Below are 19,952 nucleotides of genomic sequence, written 5' to 3'. Positions count from 1 at the left end.
TGACTGAAAAGAGAAGATCCCAGATAGAAGCTTTCTCCAAATGGTGACGGGGTGCTCTCTTAAAGTTGGAGCGAGGAGCAGTCTCAGCCGGCCTGTCATCAAGATGCTTCCAAGACAGCTCCCTAGAGAAGTATTCCAGATATATCTCGCCAGGGAAAAAATCCTTAGGGAAGACCCAGGGCTAGAAGAACTATATATTCTGGCTGGGTTGAAAGTACCATGGCATCTCACCAGCAGTTATTGGGAGTTTCTGTGGAGAGAAACGTCAGGGCATCCCTGCTCAGGCTGCTGCCAATATAAACGTAAATTTTTATGCCTCACCTATGGATTTGGGTCACAATGTAGAACAGTGCTCTGTCAAATAAAGTAAGAATGCGTTGTGTGTTGATGAATCTTTGCAAAATGTTTCGAACAAAAATAAGAATCATGACCAGGTGTTTTACTTCAAAACAAATTTATGTACAATAAGAAGCATCATAGCCTTTTTCGGTTTGATGAGATTACATATATGCATTTACATATTGAAATTCAATACAATTTAAATTCACCGACTACTCATGGAAAAGAATATATTCAATCCTTTGATTTTTGAAATCAGAGAAAGTTCCATCAGAAATACATTTCTCATCATAATGTGTTAGCTTTTTCTAACTAATGAATCAGAGGGTAATGAAACATGTTTTAGGAATTGCAGCGGATCCACATCACGTTGTCCTCCATGATGCTCCTGGTGGATTCCTCCTCTACCGTCTCCACTCTCATAGAACAGGTTTGGGCTGCTGGGTAAGCAGGATGCCGAAGCGCTTCTTCACCAAAACCCGGTGCCGAGAGAACTTGTCATCTGGGGAGAACCGAGCCGGATGGGCCGAGCTGGTGGGCTCCCCGTCAGGATTCAATTTCTTCCATAGAAAAAGACAGAAACAAATGTGTTTTTGGAAAGACAACACAAGAGTGTTACATCAAAACAAAGTCCTTCTTTACAAAATCCAATACAGCAGACTTTCAAAAGCGATCTGTGATAAATATAAACTCCTATGTCATGACAATGTATTTAGAACTTTTTTAACTTTAGCAAATGTATCCCATGGTTGTAGAAGGAATCATGTCAGTGAATTTAATGTTTAAAATGTTGAACTACCACTGCTGGATGTACTTTATTGTTCTTGTTATATTTATTTATTTTTATATCCCGTCTCTATATCCTTTATTTCCTTTAAACAACCTTTGTAAAAGAGATGCTGCAGCTGCACTGCCTTAAGGCCCGTACACACCGGGACGAATATTCGCCAGGCGTTTTTCGCCAGCGTTTTTCGTCACGTTTTTTGTGTTCACACCCAGGCGATTTTCGCTGACGATGAGTGGAGTGAACATGCAATTTCATTCCCTGACATTAGATGGCGCTTAATGTAAAACAGAAATACTCCTGTACACAAGGTGGCGCTGCGCAACTTTACGCTTCTTAAAGTCGCTTTTCACTCAGAAGAAGAGAGCAAGTATTTACGCGCTTGTCAGAATCAAACAAAGAAAACATGAATATTTCAAGCACCAGTAGCTCCAACTGGTGCTTGGTTCGGGGATATTTTAGAATGTCCGTCATTATTTCTTCGCGGCAGTGTAGACGCTACTTGGCGTCTATCTTCTTCGCTGGTATGTGTGCTCAGCAAGGCAGTTTTGTGTTTGAGCGCCCCCAAGTTGTATTTTACTGTAACTTCAGAAGCTCCAGACACGTGAGCAAAAGCGCCGTTCTCATTGGTCGAGTAGATTTCGACGCGACGCGTCGAAAAAAAAAAACGAACCCGAGGCGTTTTTTTTTTTTCGACGCTTTAACGCCTGGCGTTTTTTCGCGTCGGTGTGCACACTCTCGTTGGTGCCCTTTGTTTAGTCACGAGGCGTTAAACGTCGGCGAAAATCGCCGGCGAAATTCGTCCCGGTGTGAACAGGCCTTTAAGCTGCTGCTTTTTCTGCTCTGATCAAGAATTGCCATTTCACCTTTAGGGCTAAAAAAGTCAAACAAATCTAGTTAGATGTGCAGACTGAAGATGCAGATAAACAGAAAAGATAAATATAATAAAATGACTGGAAATCGCATCATATAAACGCAGAATAACAGATCAGTAAGCAAACAACTATCTGGGCAAGAAAAGCTACAGCTAGCAAAACAAATTTTGCGGGCACACAAACTTGTAATAATAGACATTTTTAAGCTGACAGATTTCTGATCAAATAAATGTCGAAAGATTCTAAGTTAACAATAAATACTAAACGTCTTGAAGAACACGTGTTCGTTATGTTTAGTAATATAAATATATGCTTAAGCCTTATATTCACAGACTATCATCAACACCCAAATGATCGTTTTGAACATTTCAAAAAAGTTTCTTTATTTAATTATACCAAGGTGGAAAGATTTTATTTTAATTCTATGCAACATACAAGCATACGTTTAAAAAAAATAAAGGAAAACTTGATACCCAAGTAAAGTAAAAGCACAAGCTTTAGTTTTACCTTGAGTGTGTAAACTCTGTCGCCGTTCTGATCCAGGTAATACTGCAGAAACATTGCGGCCACTGGCTGTTTTCACACTTCAGCACAAAAGAAAAATATATATATATTGCCCTTAAATATTCCAAAATGCTGATTTGTTTATCGGTAAAATATGTCGCCTCCGTTATAAGCCACGTGCTTCTGCGACTTTATTAGCTAGCACAGGAAGAACTATAAGAGAAGAACGGATATCCGGTGAAGAAGGGTGTCCCTATGGAATCATGGGAAATGTAGTCACGTGCTGTCCCAAAAACATTTTCCAATATTTTTAAATTAATTTGATCGTTTCCTGACAAAAAGGGTGTTTTTTGTTTTTGTTTTGTGTTTTCATTTTCGGAATTCATGCAAAAAATAGATTGAGTTTTCTTCTAAAAACTTCCTAAACTAAAAGTCTTAAAAGGGTAAATTATTGTCAGAAAACACTCAGAAGTTGAGATGTAGCATCAAATAAATCTACAACATCCTGCTGGAACACAAAGTCCAGTTGTTAAAACTGCATATATGCATTTTTATTGCATCTCAAAGAAATGTAGTTCAGGTTGACAGAATTCAGTTCAGAATTTTCAGGATCAGTTTAGGGAAAAGGAAAGGTTTGTGAAAAAAAAAAAAAAAAAAAACTCTAGACAACTACAGAGAAAGCATTAACAATATGTGAACAGTTGCTTGGAGTTTAACATTTTCAGTGTCATGAAAACTTGTTAACTGCTTGTTTTGCGCCCAACTACACAGTCAGATATCCACACAAACATAAAAAGGCCACATGTAAACATTGTCTGCACTAACACTGAGGTGTCTGAAGATGAGGTCATAAAAAATCTTTCTGGACAGAGATTAATTTATTTGCATTATGTAGGTTTTGAGATCCTTTATTATTCCGAATTTTAAATTTCAATAGAAACGTGTGTGTTTCTGACAGTTTTGTTTCTGTCTTTTCAAATTATAGTGGCAGATTGACAGGATTTTGAAGTTTCCTGGTTAAATTGTAACTGCAAGTCTAAAGAGACATTTCCAGGAAGGTTCCAACTGAGTTGGAGCAGCAATGGAAGAGCCTCGCCAATCCAAACCTGGTGCACCCCCCACCCACAAACACTCAGCTTTCCTGGACCCTGCTCCCTCCTGTCCTCATGTCTTCAGGAGCTCAGAAGGTTTGAGGGGCTTTGTGAAGAGTGTTAAGTGTCTCCATGATCTTAAGCCAGCCATGATGGAGCACCTGAAAAGAAAGCACCATCACAATAATCATGCCTCCTCCTCCATTATGCCTGAGCTGTCCAGGGCAGGACAATGACCTGCAGGAGCTGTGACCTGCATAAGAGCTTTATCAGTGTGGTGTGCTTCTGGGAGTTGAACCTGGGGCGTTATTTTTCAAATGTTCCTGCCTTGTCTTTTGATGATTATTTAGACGCCTTGTTCACACTAAAGTATCGCTACCTAATACTAGCGCTTGTCTGCCACCTACAGTTGGAAGAGGCTTGATGCATAATGTCCAGACTTTAAAATCCAGACTTTTTCTTTCACAGTTCTATTCCGACATATTAAAGACTTGGTGTCATAGAATTCTGTTCAGGCATGAACCGCAATTATTTATTTCTCTTTCATGATCAATTTTCAATGGTTGTCACTTCCATGCAGTAAAGGGGACGTCATCCATATGTCACTACCAAATCCGAGTCCTTGATTGGTCAAAGTTCGACCTGCTTTAACTTGCAGCGCACATTTTACTTTCTATGTAGAGACTGAAAACAGACTTGCATAGCTACCCTTGAGTGCGGGGGTTTTGAATGCGGAAGCTGAAAAAGCGCATATATTTGTGTTCACATACACTTTTTTTATTGGAAGTGGCCGCTTGAACGCATGTTGCAAGGGCGGTATGAACATGGCTTGACATCTGTAGGTATGGAGAATCCTAATTTACGCACAAATCAAGAATTACGCACGCACAAATCCGACTGAGTCTAATTTCTCTCCATATGTAGGTGTCATGGTGAAGGTGATTGGCTCATTGCAGCAATTACATTTTTCTATGATGAACATTTTCTGTATCTAAAAGCAGTTAGGACCTTTATTTTTTATTTTTTCAATTGATTCAGCACTCACTGATTTTGTTTGCCAGCCCCCCTATTAATACCATGTGACATGTTGATTTGTCAGAACATGGTTCTGTTTTACTAAGACCTAATTAAGGTTGAAGGCGATACAGGGAAACACCATTTCTATGATTAATTGCAGCTTTCACTGGTCCATGTCTCCAGAAAAAGCATCATAACTAAAAAAACCTTTACACTTACTTCTACAGGAAGAGATCATGTTTTAGTGGATGGCATCTTTACCATGATATCCGTGTACCAAGCAGGATGAGGCACCTCCTGAAGGTGATGCAGATTTACTGTAGAGCTCTATGTGGACAACCTGGTGTGTCAAACTATATGGATATAGTATAAACTTCATTTTTACACCTCAGTACATTTGAAAACTCTCTGTGCTTCCATCATGTCATCCAGTAATGGGCAGAGTTAACAAGTTCAGAAGGAAATCCTGAGCTTTGTGGCTAATACACTCTGTGTTTGCATTCAAGGCCCAAAACTGTTGATGAGGACATGGATATGATCCAATGCATTCTGTTTTATAGAGGCTTTGGAAAAAATCAGACAGATCAAGACGTGTCTTAATCTAATTAATTTCTGTTTGATCCTGGTTGTTGGGGCTTTAAAAAAAATCTTCTTTAAGGTTTAATGCCTGCTTGTCAAGAAAAGGTACAACTGTTATCCTTTGGAAGTTTTGTCACCCTTTTCGTCGCTTCCTTCAGGGAGTTATTTGCCATAATCTAACCCTATCCTGTTTCCTTTTCACCACTTCAGGCAGCCACCCTCTTTGGTCTGAAGGAAATGAACAAGCAAGTGTTAAAACAATCTGGTCAAGATTACAATGAACCCACAGAGTTGTAATATTTAATCTTGTTAATAGTAAAAAATCGTTTGGATATTAAATAAATAATCAACAGGATAATTTCAACTTATTTACATTTTTATCTTATGTGTTTTTAAAACTGGAAATATCACATTTTCATGAATGAAAATGAATTTTGGGCCATGTAAAAGTATAAATGTATCTGTAAGGGAATTGTAATCTTATTATTTAAGTAAACATGTTGAAAAACTTTAGCTTTTGCCTTTAGCTCTGAATTGAACTAAAAAAAGAGCAAAAAATAAAATAAAAAAATAACCAAACAATGCATAAATGCTGGGTGTTGATGTACACCCAATATTAGAAAATACAGAAATAAAGAAAATAAAAATTTAGGTATTTTACAAGTGATTTATTTTAAATATTTTTTAATTTTCTTTCATTTTACTAATAAAAATTATAAAGGTTAATGTGTTTGTAATGTTGTTATAACCATTCACTTCAGGATTACCTGTATTTTCTTCTTTGTGATGTTTATAAGAGCAACATGTTTGGATTTTCTTTTAACAAAAAATAATTAGCTGACCAGATGATGAAGTGAAATACAATGTACAACTCTGTGAGTATGGGGTTTTACAATTTTTATTACATCCCCAAGATAATAACCACTCTTTTTCATTGAATGGTACAAAAATTACAAGTTGCTTGATTTATTTTTTCTTGCCCTTTATTTTGAAACATTGACATAATTTGACGTGATGGCGTCATTTCCACGTAATCCGGAAGCCGGTGCCATGTTGTGATATTTGAGGAAAACGGTTTTACGCGAAGTTCAGCAACAAAAGCGGAATTTAAAGATCGAAACTGGGTCCAAACTTCAGGGAAGCATGGAGGTAAGGACTGAGGGTGGAAACAGAAATCAAAGAAATAAATTATTTAAAGAAATTTACCATCATAAACAGATTAAAAGATGAGTAACGGACAAAAAGTCTGATGGCCTCGGTGTTTATGTGTGATTCTTAGCTAAACCCTTCATTAAACTACTTGTTTAGTTCGTTAACTAACCCGCTGTTAGTCATTTAACAAGTTTAGCTTTAAATTCTGTCATCAAAGAGTCACAAGTTGACCCAAAGATGGTCCAAAATCCGGATAAAAGTGGGTTTGTGAACCCTTGGGAACTTCCAGAACAAATCCAATGATGTAAACTCTGGAAAGTAAAAAAATTAAAAAAGATTTTAACAATACAAGTAAATAAATTCAGGTTTTAGTCGTTGAATCGCAGCGGCAGACAACTTCCGCTCTGGACTTCCAAAATAAAAGAAGGGATTATTTAATTAATAACTTCAATGTGCCTGAAAGACAATTTAAAGTTACATGAAGCAGCTCATAGTCCCAGAATGATAACGTTGACTCTCATAAGCAACAAACAGTTGGTAATAAATACATGTTTTAAAAAAAAGACAATATCAAATGTAATCATTTATTAGTGTATGAAGGTGCTTACATCAGAACTAGTCTTTAAATCTGATAAGCGGTGTATAAAGTAACATGTTTAGTTCTTGGCGTGAAGGTCTTTTTCATTCAAATTAAGAACATAAAAGTATAAGTGTTCTCCTTGGAGTGCCCATGCAGGCACATTCTGCTGATCACTCAGAGTATTTGACAAGGCTGATGTTTGTGCAGACTTTTGTATTTCTCGGTAGAGAGCTATGGTTCTATATAGAAAGAATAAAGCATAGTAGTAAGTAGAGAGAAAGTCCACGGTGGTCCCAAATGATTTTGATTTCTGGAGAACATGCTGACAGTGGCTGGATTTCTTTTAGATCGCTTTTGAGTAGAGTCTAACGTCAACGTGCTGTCAAACGTTGTCCTCAGCTAAGGGGGAAATGGTCGCAGTCATGACCTCCGTTTGTTAATGTTAAGGGTTCTCCACAGTGCTTCACAAAGTCTGCAAAGCTGAGTTGTGATGAAGAGAAACAGCAAGTTGAACACTGCAGCAATCCTGTGTGCAGATGAACAAGGATCAGTGTGAAGGAGGTGCAGGACTGCAGGGAGAACACATCCTTATGTGAAGCCAGAGAAAGTGATGAGTGACTTGGAAGATGAATTATTCACCAGCCCTTCCTGTGCTGTCCTAAGAGGTGTTCATTTAAGTTTCACTCTAGCAGAAACTGCTGTGTCAATGCAAGGACACAAGGACACATACAGAAGTAAACTAAATCAAAACATTTAGGTGTTTCTCTCTTTTACTTGTTTGGAAACACATTTTTTAAATGTCCCGCTGTGATGTGGATCGACTCCATAGTGTCGTTGTTCCAGTGTGTCCTCAGCTTTGCATGATTCAAAGCATGAAGATTATAAAGACTAACCTGGTTGTTATCTGCTTTGTTTAAAAACAAGTGAATGCTCATCTTTTCTGTGGCACCCTGGCATGAATTAGGATTAACACAGAAGGGGATCCCACCTAACTTTTTTAAAAACACAATTAAATTGTCTAAAGCAGACTGAAAAATATTTATGCATATGTACATCTCCTGCAGGTTAGACTGCTGTAAAGGTCTGCTTTCTTGACTCAGTTCTGCTATTCATGTCCTAAAAACGGCACCATCATAAAAAGACAACTGCGTACACTTTTACAGTAGATCAAAAGAGGACCGGATTTGAATGATTTTTTGTTGTTTGTTTATGACAAAAAATATTCATACTGTTACTTTTGCTGAAACCTTTGTTTTAGTTTTGCTTCTCATTTCGTTCAATCTCATTCATGTTATGAAGTAGGTTGCCAGATTTGCTCATTAAGCGACAGTATCGGGTATTATTTAAGTCGCTTTTTGATCCATCTTTTAAGAGAAAATACAGGTATTCAAATTAAAAGAATTCTATAAAACCGGGTTTACTGAAACCAAAACAACGAAGTACATTTACAGTTTAAAAGACATAAAAATATCCCTCTAAACTTTTTGTTTGTTTGTTTTTGGGTGGGGTGTGTGTGTTTTATTTCCGGGTATTCCGTCGTGTTTTTGTCACGGGATCTGGCAACCTCGGCAGTGATCCGTGTCTCTGACTCCATTGAGCATCCTGTCCCGGGCCAACGCGGAGCTCTGCCGGGCTGTCGCTCTGCTCTCCCGCTGTCAGACATCGCGGAGGCCGCTGTTCTTGTGTGCTGGGGTCAACGGTGCCGCCGTCCAACCTGTGCGGGTGGGTCCGCTCGACGTACCGCGGAGGGAGGAGCGGCAGGCGGGTGTTCGGCTCAGTACCGCAGCTTTGCGGCAAAGCTAAAGCTAACCCGTGGAACTAAGGACAGGCGGCCACGCCACCGCAGGCGGCTCTCCGGGCTATTTCGGGGCCGCTGCCCGCGCACACATGCTCGGGGCGCCGGCATAAATCAAACCGAACCTTACCTACGAATCGAGGTGTGGTGCCCCAACCGAACCGTCGCCACCGGAACGTCTGGATACAAAGAGTAGCTCCGGGGAGGTTCTGCTGAAAATGGACCTGAACTTTTACTCGGATCTGACAGGCGGAACCGGGCAACACGGAGACTCGGAGTTCCTGGATCCGCAGTCCTTCAACGGCTTTGACTCTGACGGCAAGGTGACTTCAGAGACCCGCGCGTGGCGCCGGTGCACGCTGACGCTCCTGTCACACCGGACAGAAGTCCATTTCTCTCCGGGTTCGGGTCTACCCACAGAAAGATGGTTCTAGCAAATCTGCTACCAAATAAAACCAGACTTCTTGATACAGGAAAATCTCCATTAACTGTAATACATCCACGAAAATGCCTTAGAGCGATTTAGGATTTAAAAAGACAGAAATTGAAAAAAAAAAAAAAAAAAAACTTTACAAAGCTCCAGACTTAAAATAATAGTACGTTATACTATAATATGTTATGTATATATATTTGATATTGTTAAAGAAATTAAAATGATAGACTTATTTTTGTGTAAACATTGAATGTGGTCCTCTGTATTTCAGTTCCCTGGAGGCAGCGACAACTACCTGACCATCTCTGGATCGGGCCATCCTTTCCTCTCCTCCTCTGAGGTATGCAAAGCCCAAACTGTAGCTCTACAGCTGACATGGACCTTCCCATTGGAAACATCTTCATATCCCCTTCAGATACAGAAGCCATGCGTTTGTGATGACTCTGACTGTGTTGGAGATTCAAACTTGCTGGAGCTGCTGCGATATGAGAAAATGATTCGGAAAGTTGCATTAGTAGAATTGACTGTAAGAGAGCTGGGCTGAGTGACTCCTCCAAACAGGAAGTACCCGCTGGCTCCAAGAAGCCAAAATCCCATAGACTTCTATAGAAACTACACAGCTGTTACTCAGTTATATTTGTCAGGATAACCATTCTTACTCTACTTACATTTTTTACCATATTTATAATACACTTATTTTTTTCATGATATTTTTTCCGTAGTTAAAATAATTCAAGTTGTAACTGGTCAGTCAGATGCTTTAAAAGTACATGGTCTCACGTCAAACGTTCAAAATGTTTGATTGATTTCGTGGAGCCCGCTTTAAAGTGGTAGGGGTCTGCCCTTCCAACAAGCTCACTGCTGTCTGGCGAGAATTGTTACCATAGACACGTTGACTCAGACCAATCATCGCTTACCGACTGTTTTTGGTTCCAACATGGCAGCGTTCACGAAAAATCGGCGACTGATTTGACTTCTTAGTTCGGAGCTGAAAGTCAGGCAATTTCTATGGATGACATCACAGTCACACCAAGTCTTTCATATATCAGAACAGAACTGTGAAAGTTAAAGTCTGAAAACGGTTCAGCAGATTTGCACCGCTCCAACATTTTGCACAAAGCCTCTTCCAAGTGTAGGTGTAGCCCAGTAGCATTCAAGAACGCAGTCAAATACTCTGTGTGTACGTAGCGTCATGCAGTCAATGATTCATAGTTAGCAATATAAAAAAAAAAGAATATTAATTTTAATTCAAAGCTTGATGTGTGATTTGTGTACAGTGGTTTATTAAACGTGTGCAAACCCTGGTCTACATGCATGTGCACATCTGCTGGCTTGTGCAAACTGCATGTGCAGGTATGCAGGGATGTGTAAGCCTGTGTTCACATGCAGATCTGCAGATACGTGCAGGTCGGAGTGCTCCTGCAAGCCTATATGTGGATCATGTGTGGTGTGTGCACAACCTGCAGTCGGATCTGGATTTTACTGCCAAACTCCTGATTTCATTGAAGAATTACGGTCATGATTTTAACTGATTTAATATAGATTCAGTTTTCAAATATTTGGTTTTTATTCATAACTGAACTCATTAAAAATGTTTGGACTGGCTTTAAATAAAAGTGGTTGCATGAACAGCTATTTAACAGCACAATTTTTAAAACAGAAAAGGAAAATGCATTTAAGTTTTAATTGACAGGAGGGCAGTTTGAAGTGCGCCTCACAGTCTGTGTGCGCGGATTTGGTGCATGCGGTACGCTGCCAGCGGGAGGGGTCACTCAGTCAAGTTCTCATTTACAGTCAATAACTGAAACACAAGCTGTTCAGGCTGGACACATTTGGTTACCTTAAAGTAAACCAGAGTTTGTTTCTCCCGATAATCCGGAACAAATTTTCAGTCTGAATACACCCAAGCGGACCCTGGTCCGGGAACAGGAACCGCTCTCTGACCCATTTTTGGAGGTGGTCTCGGTTCATTTCCAATCAGACTGAGCTTCGGTTCGCTCTGAGATTCCTCAGTCTGAATACAATCTGTTCCCAGAGCGGGACAACTGGACCAACACGGCCACCATAGCGATGTAAACAGAGTGGGAATGAAGCAACAGATGAGCTGGGGACAAATCTAGAGGAACGATTGTCGTATTATCGGACAGAAGAAAGGGTCCATCTGTTTATTTATGTGAATGTCTATTTTAACACAGCTGAAAACGCTTCTTACATGCTTCTCGTTACGCGGCTGTGTGACGTCATCCTAAAAGCTACCTTGTAGATCCATAACAGAATTCTCTAAAAACAATGACCATAGCACCACAATGATGAGACACAGCAATTTATTGAGATGTGGTCGGATGAATTCCGATTCATTAAAACTATTTTTAACCTGATACACATTGCTTCACACTGTTTTCCTGACGATCTACATGTCGTAAACTCTTAGCAGCGTACCTTCATACCCGACGTCTCCTCATCACTGCCGTTGCTAGTATCCTCTGAGTTAAACCACACGCAGCACGTCTCTTTGCCAGTAACAGCCTCTGGCATGCCTCCGCTGTACCAAAGTAACAAGTAAAAACTGTTGTTCTCGACGTTCAAAACTGGTAATCGACCTATAAAGTTTGAATAAGTTAGCGGCCCCGATAAGACTGGTAAAGCACTGCCTTTGTCTTTCTCTTGTTGTTTTGACCCGACCCCGTAGTTCCCAGCAAATGACTGAGGAGATCTGTAGTCACATGGTTGGTTTACAAGCTGTGGTCCGTGACCTAATGGGCCGCTTGATGGCAGTTTAAATACAGACCAAACGCAAGGTTCAGGACTATATCCGGAACAAAGCGAACTCACTTAACAACAAACAAGCAAAGGATTTTCCCAGTCTGAATACACCCATAAACAAATCTCATTTGGTGATGTAGGTGATCTTTGCTGCATCTCTTACAAAGGGAAGGAAACGGTCACAGCACCCCCTACTATAACAGCCAACTCCGCCCAGGCATGAACAGTAAATGAAGCTTTAGAGGGCAGGCAGGAGTGTTGAGCAATCTCCCACCCCGACATGTTTTTGGCACGTTTAGAAAAGATCATGATTGGTTTCCTCGTGTTTTTCATGGCTGATGTCTCCTGTTTTTCCCCCCCCTGTTCTTCATCTCCTCCTTTGGTTGCTCAGACGTTCCACACCCCGAGCCTCGGTGATGAGGAGTTCGAGATCCCTCCCATTTCTCTGGACCCGGACTCGGCCCTCACCGTGTCGGACGTGGTGTCTCATTTTTCAGAGCTGTCGGACGCAGGTCCCTCGGACAGCGTGGTTGTACCGGGGAACGCCGTGGTGGAGGGGGATGACCCCTCCTTTGCCTCCACATATGTGAGCAACCCCTCCCAGGGGCTGGAGCACCTGGGTCTGAGCGTCATGAACCAGACTGGAGGAGGGAACCTTCTAGGATCTTCACTGGGAATGGTGAGGAGTGCACGTGGTGTTGGATTGGTCTGTAATTCTCTTTGGGGGGTTGTCTCACTGACAGTTGTCCCTCCCCAGGATCTCAGTCATCCCATGGGCTCGCAGTTCAGCAGCTCTTCCCCGGTTACCATTGACGTCCCGCTGGGGGACATGGGCCAGGGGTTATTAGGCTCTGGTCAGCTGACCACTATTGACCAATCAGAGCTCAGTGCACATCTGGGCCTTGGCCTTGGGGGGAGCAACATACTGCAGCAGCCCCAGTCGCCTGAAAATCCTTTATCAGCCACGGCGTCGCCCACCAGTTCGCTCCAGGACGACGACGTGGATGACTTTAGGAGGGTCAGTGTTCAGGTTTGAGCTCAGGAGTCCTGATCTGCAGATCCTCTGATCTAACTCTGATAAATGTCTTCTTCTCCAATCAGAGCGTCCTCGTCGAGTCACCTGTCTCCCTGGCCGTCTCACCTGGCGTAATCTCCCTCGATCCCTCTGTGTCCCTGTCTCCCATTTCTGCCCCGCCCACAAATGTCTCTTCATCTGTTGGGAGAAAAGGGGGAGGCGGAGGGAAGAAGGGGAAGAAGAAAAAAGACCCCAACGAGCCTCAGAAACCCGTGTCAGCCTACGCCCTGTTCTTCAGGGACACCCAGGCAGCTATCAAAGGGCAGAACCCCAACGCCACTTTTGGAGAGGTCTCCAAGATTGTGGCGTCCATGTGGGACAGTCTGGGGGAGGAGCAGAAGCAGGTGGGTGTGGTTCCAGCCGTCACTGAAAAAGTGAAGCGTGGATTCTCTATAAATACCTTCCTTGTTTTCCAGGTTTACAAGAGGAAAAATGAAGCAGCCAAGAAGGATTACTTCAAAGCGCTGGCAGAGTACCGGGACAGCCAGAACACCACCCAGGTGAGAGCAGGGGCACAAACGTTTTTGGAAGGAGGAATCCTTCTATTTCTGGATCATTTCTTTTTTACGGAGCTTGTGACCTGACATGGGTAAAAAAAATAATGAATTAGTTCCCACGAAAGAATAATTCACGTGATAAGTCATTCATGAGCACAGATGTGAGCAATACTCAGATTTACAGTAGACACCTTCACATTTCTGGAGGATGTGAATGTAAATCTGATCTCTAAACATGGAGGATGTTTAGAGATCAGATTAATGTCTTTTAAAAAGCTCTATAAAAGCATCGGTAATTATGTCTCCTCGTCTGGGTTCATTTATAGTCTCTACCACTACATCAGTGTCTCTGTGACCCACATTAATTCAAGAAGGAAAAATAACAACAATAATGAAACTAGGGGATCTATTTATTATTGTCTCGATGAAAATAAGAAAAATATTGTAAGATTTAGGAGGCCTGAGCTGGCTGCTTCCCCGTACCGCAGCGGCTCACCGTCTGCCGGCCAACCAGCTGCCTGGATGCCGGAATAACAAGCAAACAAGCTTGCTGCCCAGCATAGATGGAGCTCTGCTGCCCAGCATAGACGGAGCTCTGCTGCCCAGCATAGACGGAGCTCACTATGCTGCTCCGACGGCAGACAGCAGCTTTTCGTCTGTCGTCCAGTCAGCCGCCCGGCGTAGCAATCGCCTCGCTATAGTCAATGGAACCATCAGTGATGCAATGGCAAAATATATTTTATTATTGCTTTAGACCAGTTATCTCATTTACAATAAAGATGTAACTGAAAACATTTAAGTTAATTTCGGGTTGGAAATACGGGGTGTGTAAAAGTTCACAATTATTTTGTGGAAACGAATTAGTTTGATCTTTTTACCCATGTCAGGTCACAGGCTCCGTACTTCTTTACTCCATTACCTCCAAAAAAGTTCACATTTGAAAAAAAAAAAAAGAAATCTTAGTTTGATGGAGATCCTCAGTAAAGGTCAGTGATGTTCTTCAAACCAATCAAACAATGGATTTTAGACTTTAATGTTTAGATCAGTTAAAAAAAAATGTTCATGTCACTCTGTGAGGAAACATGGCAGAAACGGTTTCTGTTCTGTACTGGGCGGGAAACTGCCCGATCCACCAGACTGGAAGAAACCAGTTAGGGAAGGAGATTCTGCTGTAAACGGTTGGTGTCAGAAAGGACAGGAAAAGGTCACGTGGAACAAACCGCCTTCACTATATCATGATTTACCTTTCGCACGGTCTTGCTGTTTTGAAGATTTTTTTCTCAGTGGAATTTTGCATGATACCTTCTTTTTTACAGCAGACTGTAGTTTGCATCCTGATTGGCTGGAGACCTTGTCCATCAATCTCCTCTGTGAAGTGTCTCTTGTACAGATTATGTTCAGTTTGCCACATTTACATAAATGTTTGATCACGAACACATCCTTGTTTTCATTTTATAATCCTGGACTGTCAAGGTTTGAGTTTTGAGAGTATAAGCAAGAGGGAAAAGTGTGAAAATGTTCATGTCTGTCAAAAGAAAGTGTTGGAAGTGTGTAGTGAGGGCTTTAAAACATCTACCTACTTTGTGGATTTTTAGAGCATAACTCCCATGATAAATGAAGGAACACTGAACACCAACTTTGCTACAGTTGAAAGCTGCAGAAAAAGCTTTTTATGAATGAGTTGAGAGTTCTAAAATAAAAAACAACTGTAGAATAAAAAAATTGTACACTTTATTCTCAAAACTAGACCAGAGGCCCAAATTTCAACAGGTTTGTATCCATTCCTTTAATCTCTGAAAAAAAATGCATTCCCACAAAAAAAAATTGTCAAAGAAAACAGAGAAGGAAACATTTAAGCTACCCCACCCCCCCATCTTTTTCTGAAGCAAAACTAAGTAAAGAATATTATTTTGTTAAAGTCCCTTTGATCTATTTTCAAAGTGGTCTTTTATTTATGGTTATGTTGTTTTTAGCCAAAATCATTTCATTTTCTGGGACATAGTTTCTGCAGAGCGGCAGGAGTGTATTAGAAATTTACTTCTGAGATGTGGGTGGAGCAACAATATCCCCTCTGAAAGCTCTCTGTTTACACTCTCACCTGCAAGCCAACAGCCCCCAACACACTACTGGTGCAAAAAAAAAAAGACTATTCAGCCGTACAGTTTAGAGCCGGATGCCAGCTCACACGAGGAAAACAAAGACGCACACGGATCTATTAGTCTACAAGCGGACGCATCAGAAAGTGGAGCAGCTTGTGGACCACCCAGCGTATTTTCTATGTAACAACTACAAGCTTTTTCAAATGGCATTTTTTCATCTGCTCCTGATTCACAACGATTTGATCAAAGAAATATTCAGAAATGCAATGCAGGCTTCAATTTCTTTATATGTATCCTCCCTCATTAGAAAAATGCTACAATAACATGTTAAAAACAACAAAACCATAATTTTATTTGAGTGAATCTTTAAAGAAAGCCTTCGTTCATAAAACAAACATTTTTAATTTTTTGTGTGTGCCCAGCAGAACAGCTGATTCTTTTAGAAGCGACAAGTTTTTCATACTTCTGTTCCTGAAGCAAAAACCTTTTACTGAAACAGACCGGTGTTTGTTTCTCCTTTGGGTACTGGGGGGCCAGACCCCTTTTGGCATGTGTTTTTAATGTTGCTGTCATCTGCGCTCAGATGAGTCTCACAACTGACTAATCTGCTCTCCTCAGGCCCCCATAGAAGTCATGGACACCGCTCCATCGCCCCCACCTCCAGCCCCTGTCCCCGTCGCTGCTCCTGCAGTCCCCGCTGCACCTGCCACACCTCCAGCCCCCCGTGCCCCCAGGTCACAGCACTACAACCCAGAAGAGAACACCATCACCAACATCTGCACCTCCAACATCATCCTGGACCTGCCGCAGGTCACCACGCGCTCCCGCACCGGTGCCATCAAGCCCCAGGCCCCACCCCCCAGCACCACGCCCAACCCCCCCACTGTCACAAAGATCATCATTAAGCAGACGCCGCTGCCCTCCGGGGGAGTGTCTGTCACTGCCACTGCTGCCCCGTCGTCCCGCCAGCCACCGCCGCTGCAGCACAGGCAGAACACCCCGCCCCCTCCACGGCTGCAGCAGATGGTACACGCCCAGGCCCCTCCGCCTCTGCAGCCCAAACCACGGGGCGGGGGCACAGCTGCCACCACTGCCCCACCCCCACTACAATTTAAGGTCATTCCTTCGTCCCGGCAGTCGGACTCTGCAATCGCAGTGACGTCAGTGGGTGAGGGGGCAGCGTCTCCCTCGGGCATGGTGGTGCAGGTGGGACAGAGCGGCGCCATGCTGACAAGAGGGGAGGACGTGGCAGAACCAGAGGAGGGGGTGGGTCCAACAAGTGTCTGAAAGGATTCTGGCTGTAGGTTGACACACATCATCCCAACTCTGTTTCTCCTCACCCTCAGATGGAGGTGGAGGTGAGCGTGGCCCCCGCCCCCAGCATAACCTCCACCTCCAGTCCAAACATCTGCGTTCGAGCGGGCTGCACAAACCCCGCGGTGGAGAGTAAAGACTGGGACCGGGAGTACTGCAGCAACGAGTGTGTGGCCACCCACTGCAGGTTTGTTCACAGAAAACAAGATGTTTGCACAAAATCCCAATCAGTCAAACCCGAAATCATCTTCCCGTTTTCCAACATCAAAACCATGTCAGCTCCATTTAGATCAGGTTTAGCTGCACACACATAGAATAAGAGCCTGAATCAAGTCAATGTAAAGGTTTGATCCATCTAATCTGATCCAGAGCAGGATAATTTCCAGGATAACATAATCATTCTCAATCTTGCGCTCTTCCCCCCTCTTTCCTGCAGCACGCAAGCGTCATCTCATAAACACGCACACACTAATTCCACAACACAGGCTTTTCTCCTTTCTTCAACAAATCTGATCACGGTTGCAGAGAAAGGCAGGTGTGGGTATCCAATCCGTACTGCAAAATGCGTCAACGTCTGGGTGGCTTTACCATTCTTTTGAGACGTTAAAACCACTTTTAACAACAATTATTACGTCTTCAAATGTCAAAGTTAGGATTAGGTCAATGTTAGGAACGTAAGACCCGCGGATATGCGGTCCCGAAGGGGGTTTGTTCATGTTCCGCTGCGAAAAAACTTGTCCAGCTACAGCCCCAAGATATGACAGCTCTTGAGAAGATCTGAATGGAAGAATGGACCAGAATAGCAGCTACAATGTCAATCTTTTTAATAGACCTACAGGAAACCTTTGACCTCTGTCATTGTCTCTGTTTTTCAATTACACATATGTGCAAACCCTTTTCAAAATTATAAAAATATTGAAAAAACAAGATTTCACAGTCAGATTGTTTCCATTAAATTATAATTATGGGAATAAACACAAACCAACTTAATCGATAAGTCATTCAAAAACATGGCGATGGATGTGAACAATATTTCAACTAATAAAATGATAATTTGACAGCAGATGCATTCAAATTTCTGCCATCTCTAGCGCTCATCTTCACCTGTCAAAGGAGACGTCTGCGTCTCATTCCAGCCATGGAGCGGAGAGCTCCTTATTATCGCAAATCCAATTTGCGCAATTTAATAGTCAATGGATACGCAGCTATTGACAACCAGGGTTACATCACAAAGAATTGAGGTAAACTTTTGCTGTTGACCAAATACTTATCTCCTGCAACATTATACAAAGAAATAATTTCTAAATCCTATAATGGGATTTCCTGGATTGTCACAGATTAAGCGTTTCTATGATGAACATTACAGACTAATTTCAATTTTTAAAGTGGAAAAACTTGCAGAATTTGTAGCTGACACCCCCCCCCACACACACACACACACATACACACACACATATCTTTACTTTTAAAATCAAAATGTTTAAAATAATAATAATAATTCAAAAGGTTGTAAAGATTCTAGATCAAGTCAGCATCTTGAGCTTATCCTGAATCTCCTTATGCTACTTTGGTGAATTGCTTTTCTGGGTTCTGTAAGACACTCAAACGTCACACGTTTTCTTTTCTCATCTTCTCCTGGCGGCTCTGCAGAGACGTGTTCATGGCCTGGTGTGCTATCCGCGGGCAGAGCTCCACCACCGTCACATAGGACCAGGACAAACCTGACAGCCGAGCACAGACAGAGTCCGACTCAGGGGCACCCGACAGCTGACTCCCGTCGTCCTGTCAGCGCGGGGACAAACGCTGAGCAGAAGATCTTCACCACCTCTTTTCTGCAGAAACTCTTTGGTTTCAAACACTGCAATTATGATGATGGCCACTGATCATTTCAACTTCAGACTCAACAAATTATGAACTTCTGGTGTTTTTAATTGTTTTGCAAAAAAAAAGAAAATATTGTTGTGGATGAATTCTTTATTTTTAGGTGCTTTAAAAACTCAACTTTGTGTGTATAATCTTCCCTTTACTGTTACTATGAGAACTAATCAATGTGAAGAGTTGTGTTGTTTGGGTGGCTGTGTTTGTGTTGATGAGAAAAGACCAACAACTGCACAAAGCCCTAGAAGCTGAAAGAGAGCGAGGAGGACAAAAGTCCAGCTCGGCTTCATGAAGATTCTAACAGGTGCTAACCTTTCTGTTCTCATGAATCCCTTTTTAAATTTCATGCCAAGTTTGCTTTTAAGGGGAGATTTGTGCTCAAAGGTCTTTTTTTTGAAGAGGTAAATTTAAATTAAAAGAGGTCAGCTCTGACAACACTACTTACCATGAGGGAAAAACAGTTGTTTTCTTTGCAAACATCAATCGCGTTTGGCTGTGAAAGTAGTCCAACAGAGACTAAATGCTTTGAAAAAATAAAACTTCCCAATGAGACTTATTGATGCAGTTATTGGTCTGATTTATTGTACATATCATGGAAATGTTTTTAATCATGAAATAAAATATTTTATGTTGTAATATACATTTTGACCTCATGATTGCAGATCAAGAACCAATTTAGTTTGATTCATTGACTGTATGGGTCAGCATAGAAATGTAAACTTAGGCCAACTTGACCAATCGCTGCTTACCGATTGTCTGGTTCCAACATCACGACAGCCGTATATCAAAAAATTAGCAGCCGAATGAGCCTTAATTCATTGGAAACAGAAGCAAGTCATGTTCTATGGGTGATATCACACTCACTTGATCCAGTTCTCATTTACAGTCAATGGTTTGATTCTAAGCTTTAATGTTAATTTATTAACCTTTATTAAAAAAAAATTAACTTCAACAGCATTTAGATTTTCACCCTTGTCTATTTTTTGCAAGGCTTTTTTTAAAAAAAACTTTTTTTTTCATAATTGGTTGACAGGTGAAAATATTACAATAGACTGTTTAAATTGAAATTCTGTTAGAAATAAAATGTACTTGAGTAATAAAAATTAAGACTTCATGATCAAAGGATTGATTTGAACCACAAAATAATTTTTCCACAACTGCAAACTCTTTAAGATGA

At 41.6% G+C, this 19,952-nt stretch overlaps 1 protein-coding gene across 2 annotated transcripts; it reads left to right on the top strand.

Annotated features, from left to right (window-relative positions):
* Positions 1-6,206: 6,206 nt before the first annotated feature.
* On the top strand, positions 6,207-19,415 carry tox4 (TOX high mobility group box family member 4). Of its 2 annotated transcripts, none has more exons than XM_023965795.1 (9): positions 6,207-6,338; positions 9,421-9,489; positions 12,304-12,591; positions 12,670-12,930; positions 13,014-13,331; positions 13,404-13,487; positions 16,202-16,849; positions 16,930-17,084; positions 18,548-19,415. In XM_023965795.1, the coding sequence occupies exons 1-9, from the start codon at positions 6,333-6,335 to the stop codon at positions 18,603-18,605; spliced, it is 1,887 nt and encodes a 628-aa protein (XP_023821563.1). In that variant the 5' UTR covers positions 6,207-6,332; the 3' UTR covers positions 18,606-19,415. The 2 variants fall into 2 exon arrangements, with proteins under 2 accessions (XP_023821563.1, XP_023821562.1); XM_023965794.1 differs by lacking the exon at positions 6,207-6,338 and adding an exon at positions 8,508-9,039.
* The last annotated feature ends 537 nt before the right edge of the window (positions 19,416-19,952 follow it).

Source organism: Oryzias latipes, chromosome 18 (assembly GCF_002234675.1).
Source record: "Oryzias latipes chromosome 18, ASM223467v1".
Taxonomy (NCBI): domain Eukaryota; kingdom Metazoa; phylum Chordata; class Actinopteri; order Beloniformes; family Adrianichthyidae; genus Oryzias; species Oryzias latipes.
The sequence above is the reverse complement of the archived record's forward strand: the minus strand, read 5'-3'. Positions and strand labels throughout refer to the sequence as shown.

Bases quoted from the DNA above. Each gene is read 5' to 3' on its own strand.
- tox4 (XM_023965794.1), top strand. From the start codon at position 8,935: ATGGACCTGAACTTTTACTCGGATCTGACAGGCGGAACCGGGCAACAC. The intron at 9,040-9,420 runs GTGACTTCAGAG...TCTGTATTTCAG, and splicing joins GCTTTGACTCTGACGGCAAG to TTCCCTGGAGGCAGCGACAA. The intron at 12,931-13,013 runs GTCAGTGTTCAG...TTCTCCAATCAG, and splicing joins ACGTGGATGACTTTAGGAGG to AGCGTCCTCGTCGAGTCACC.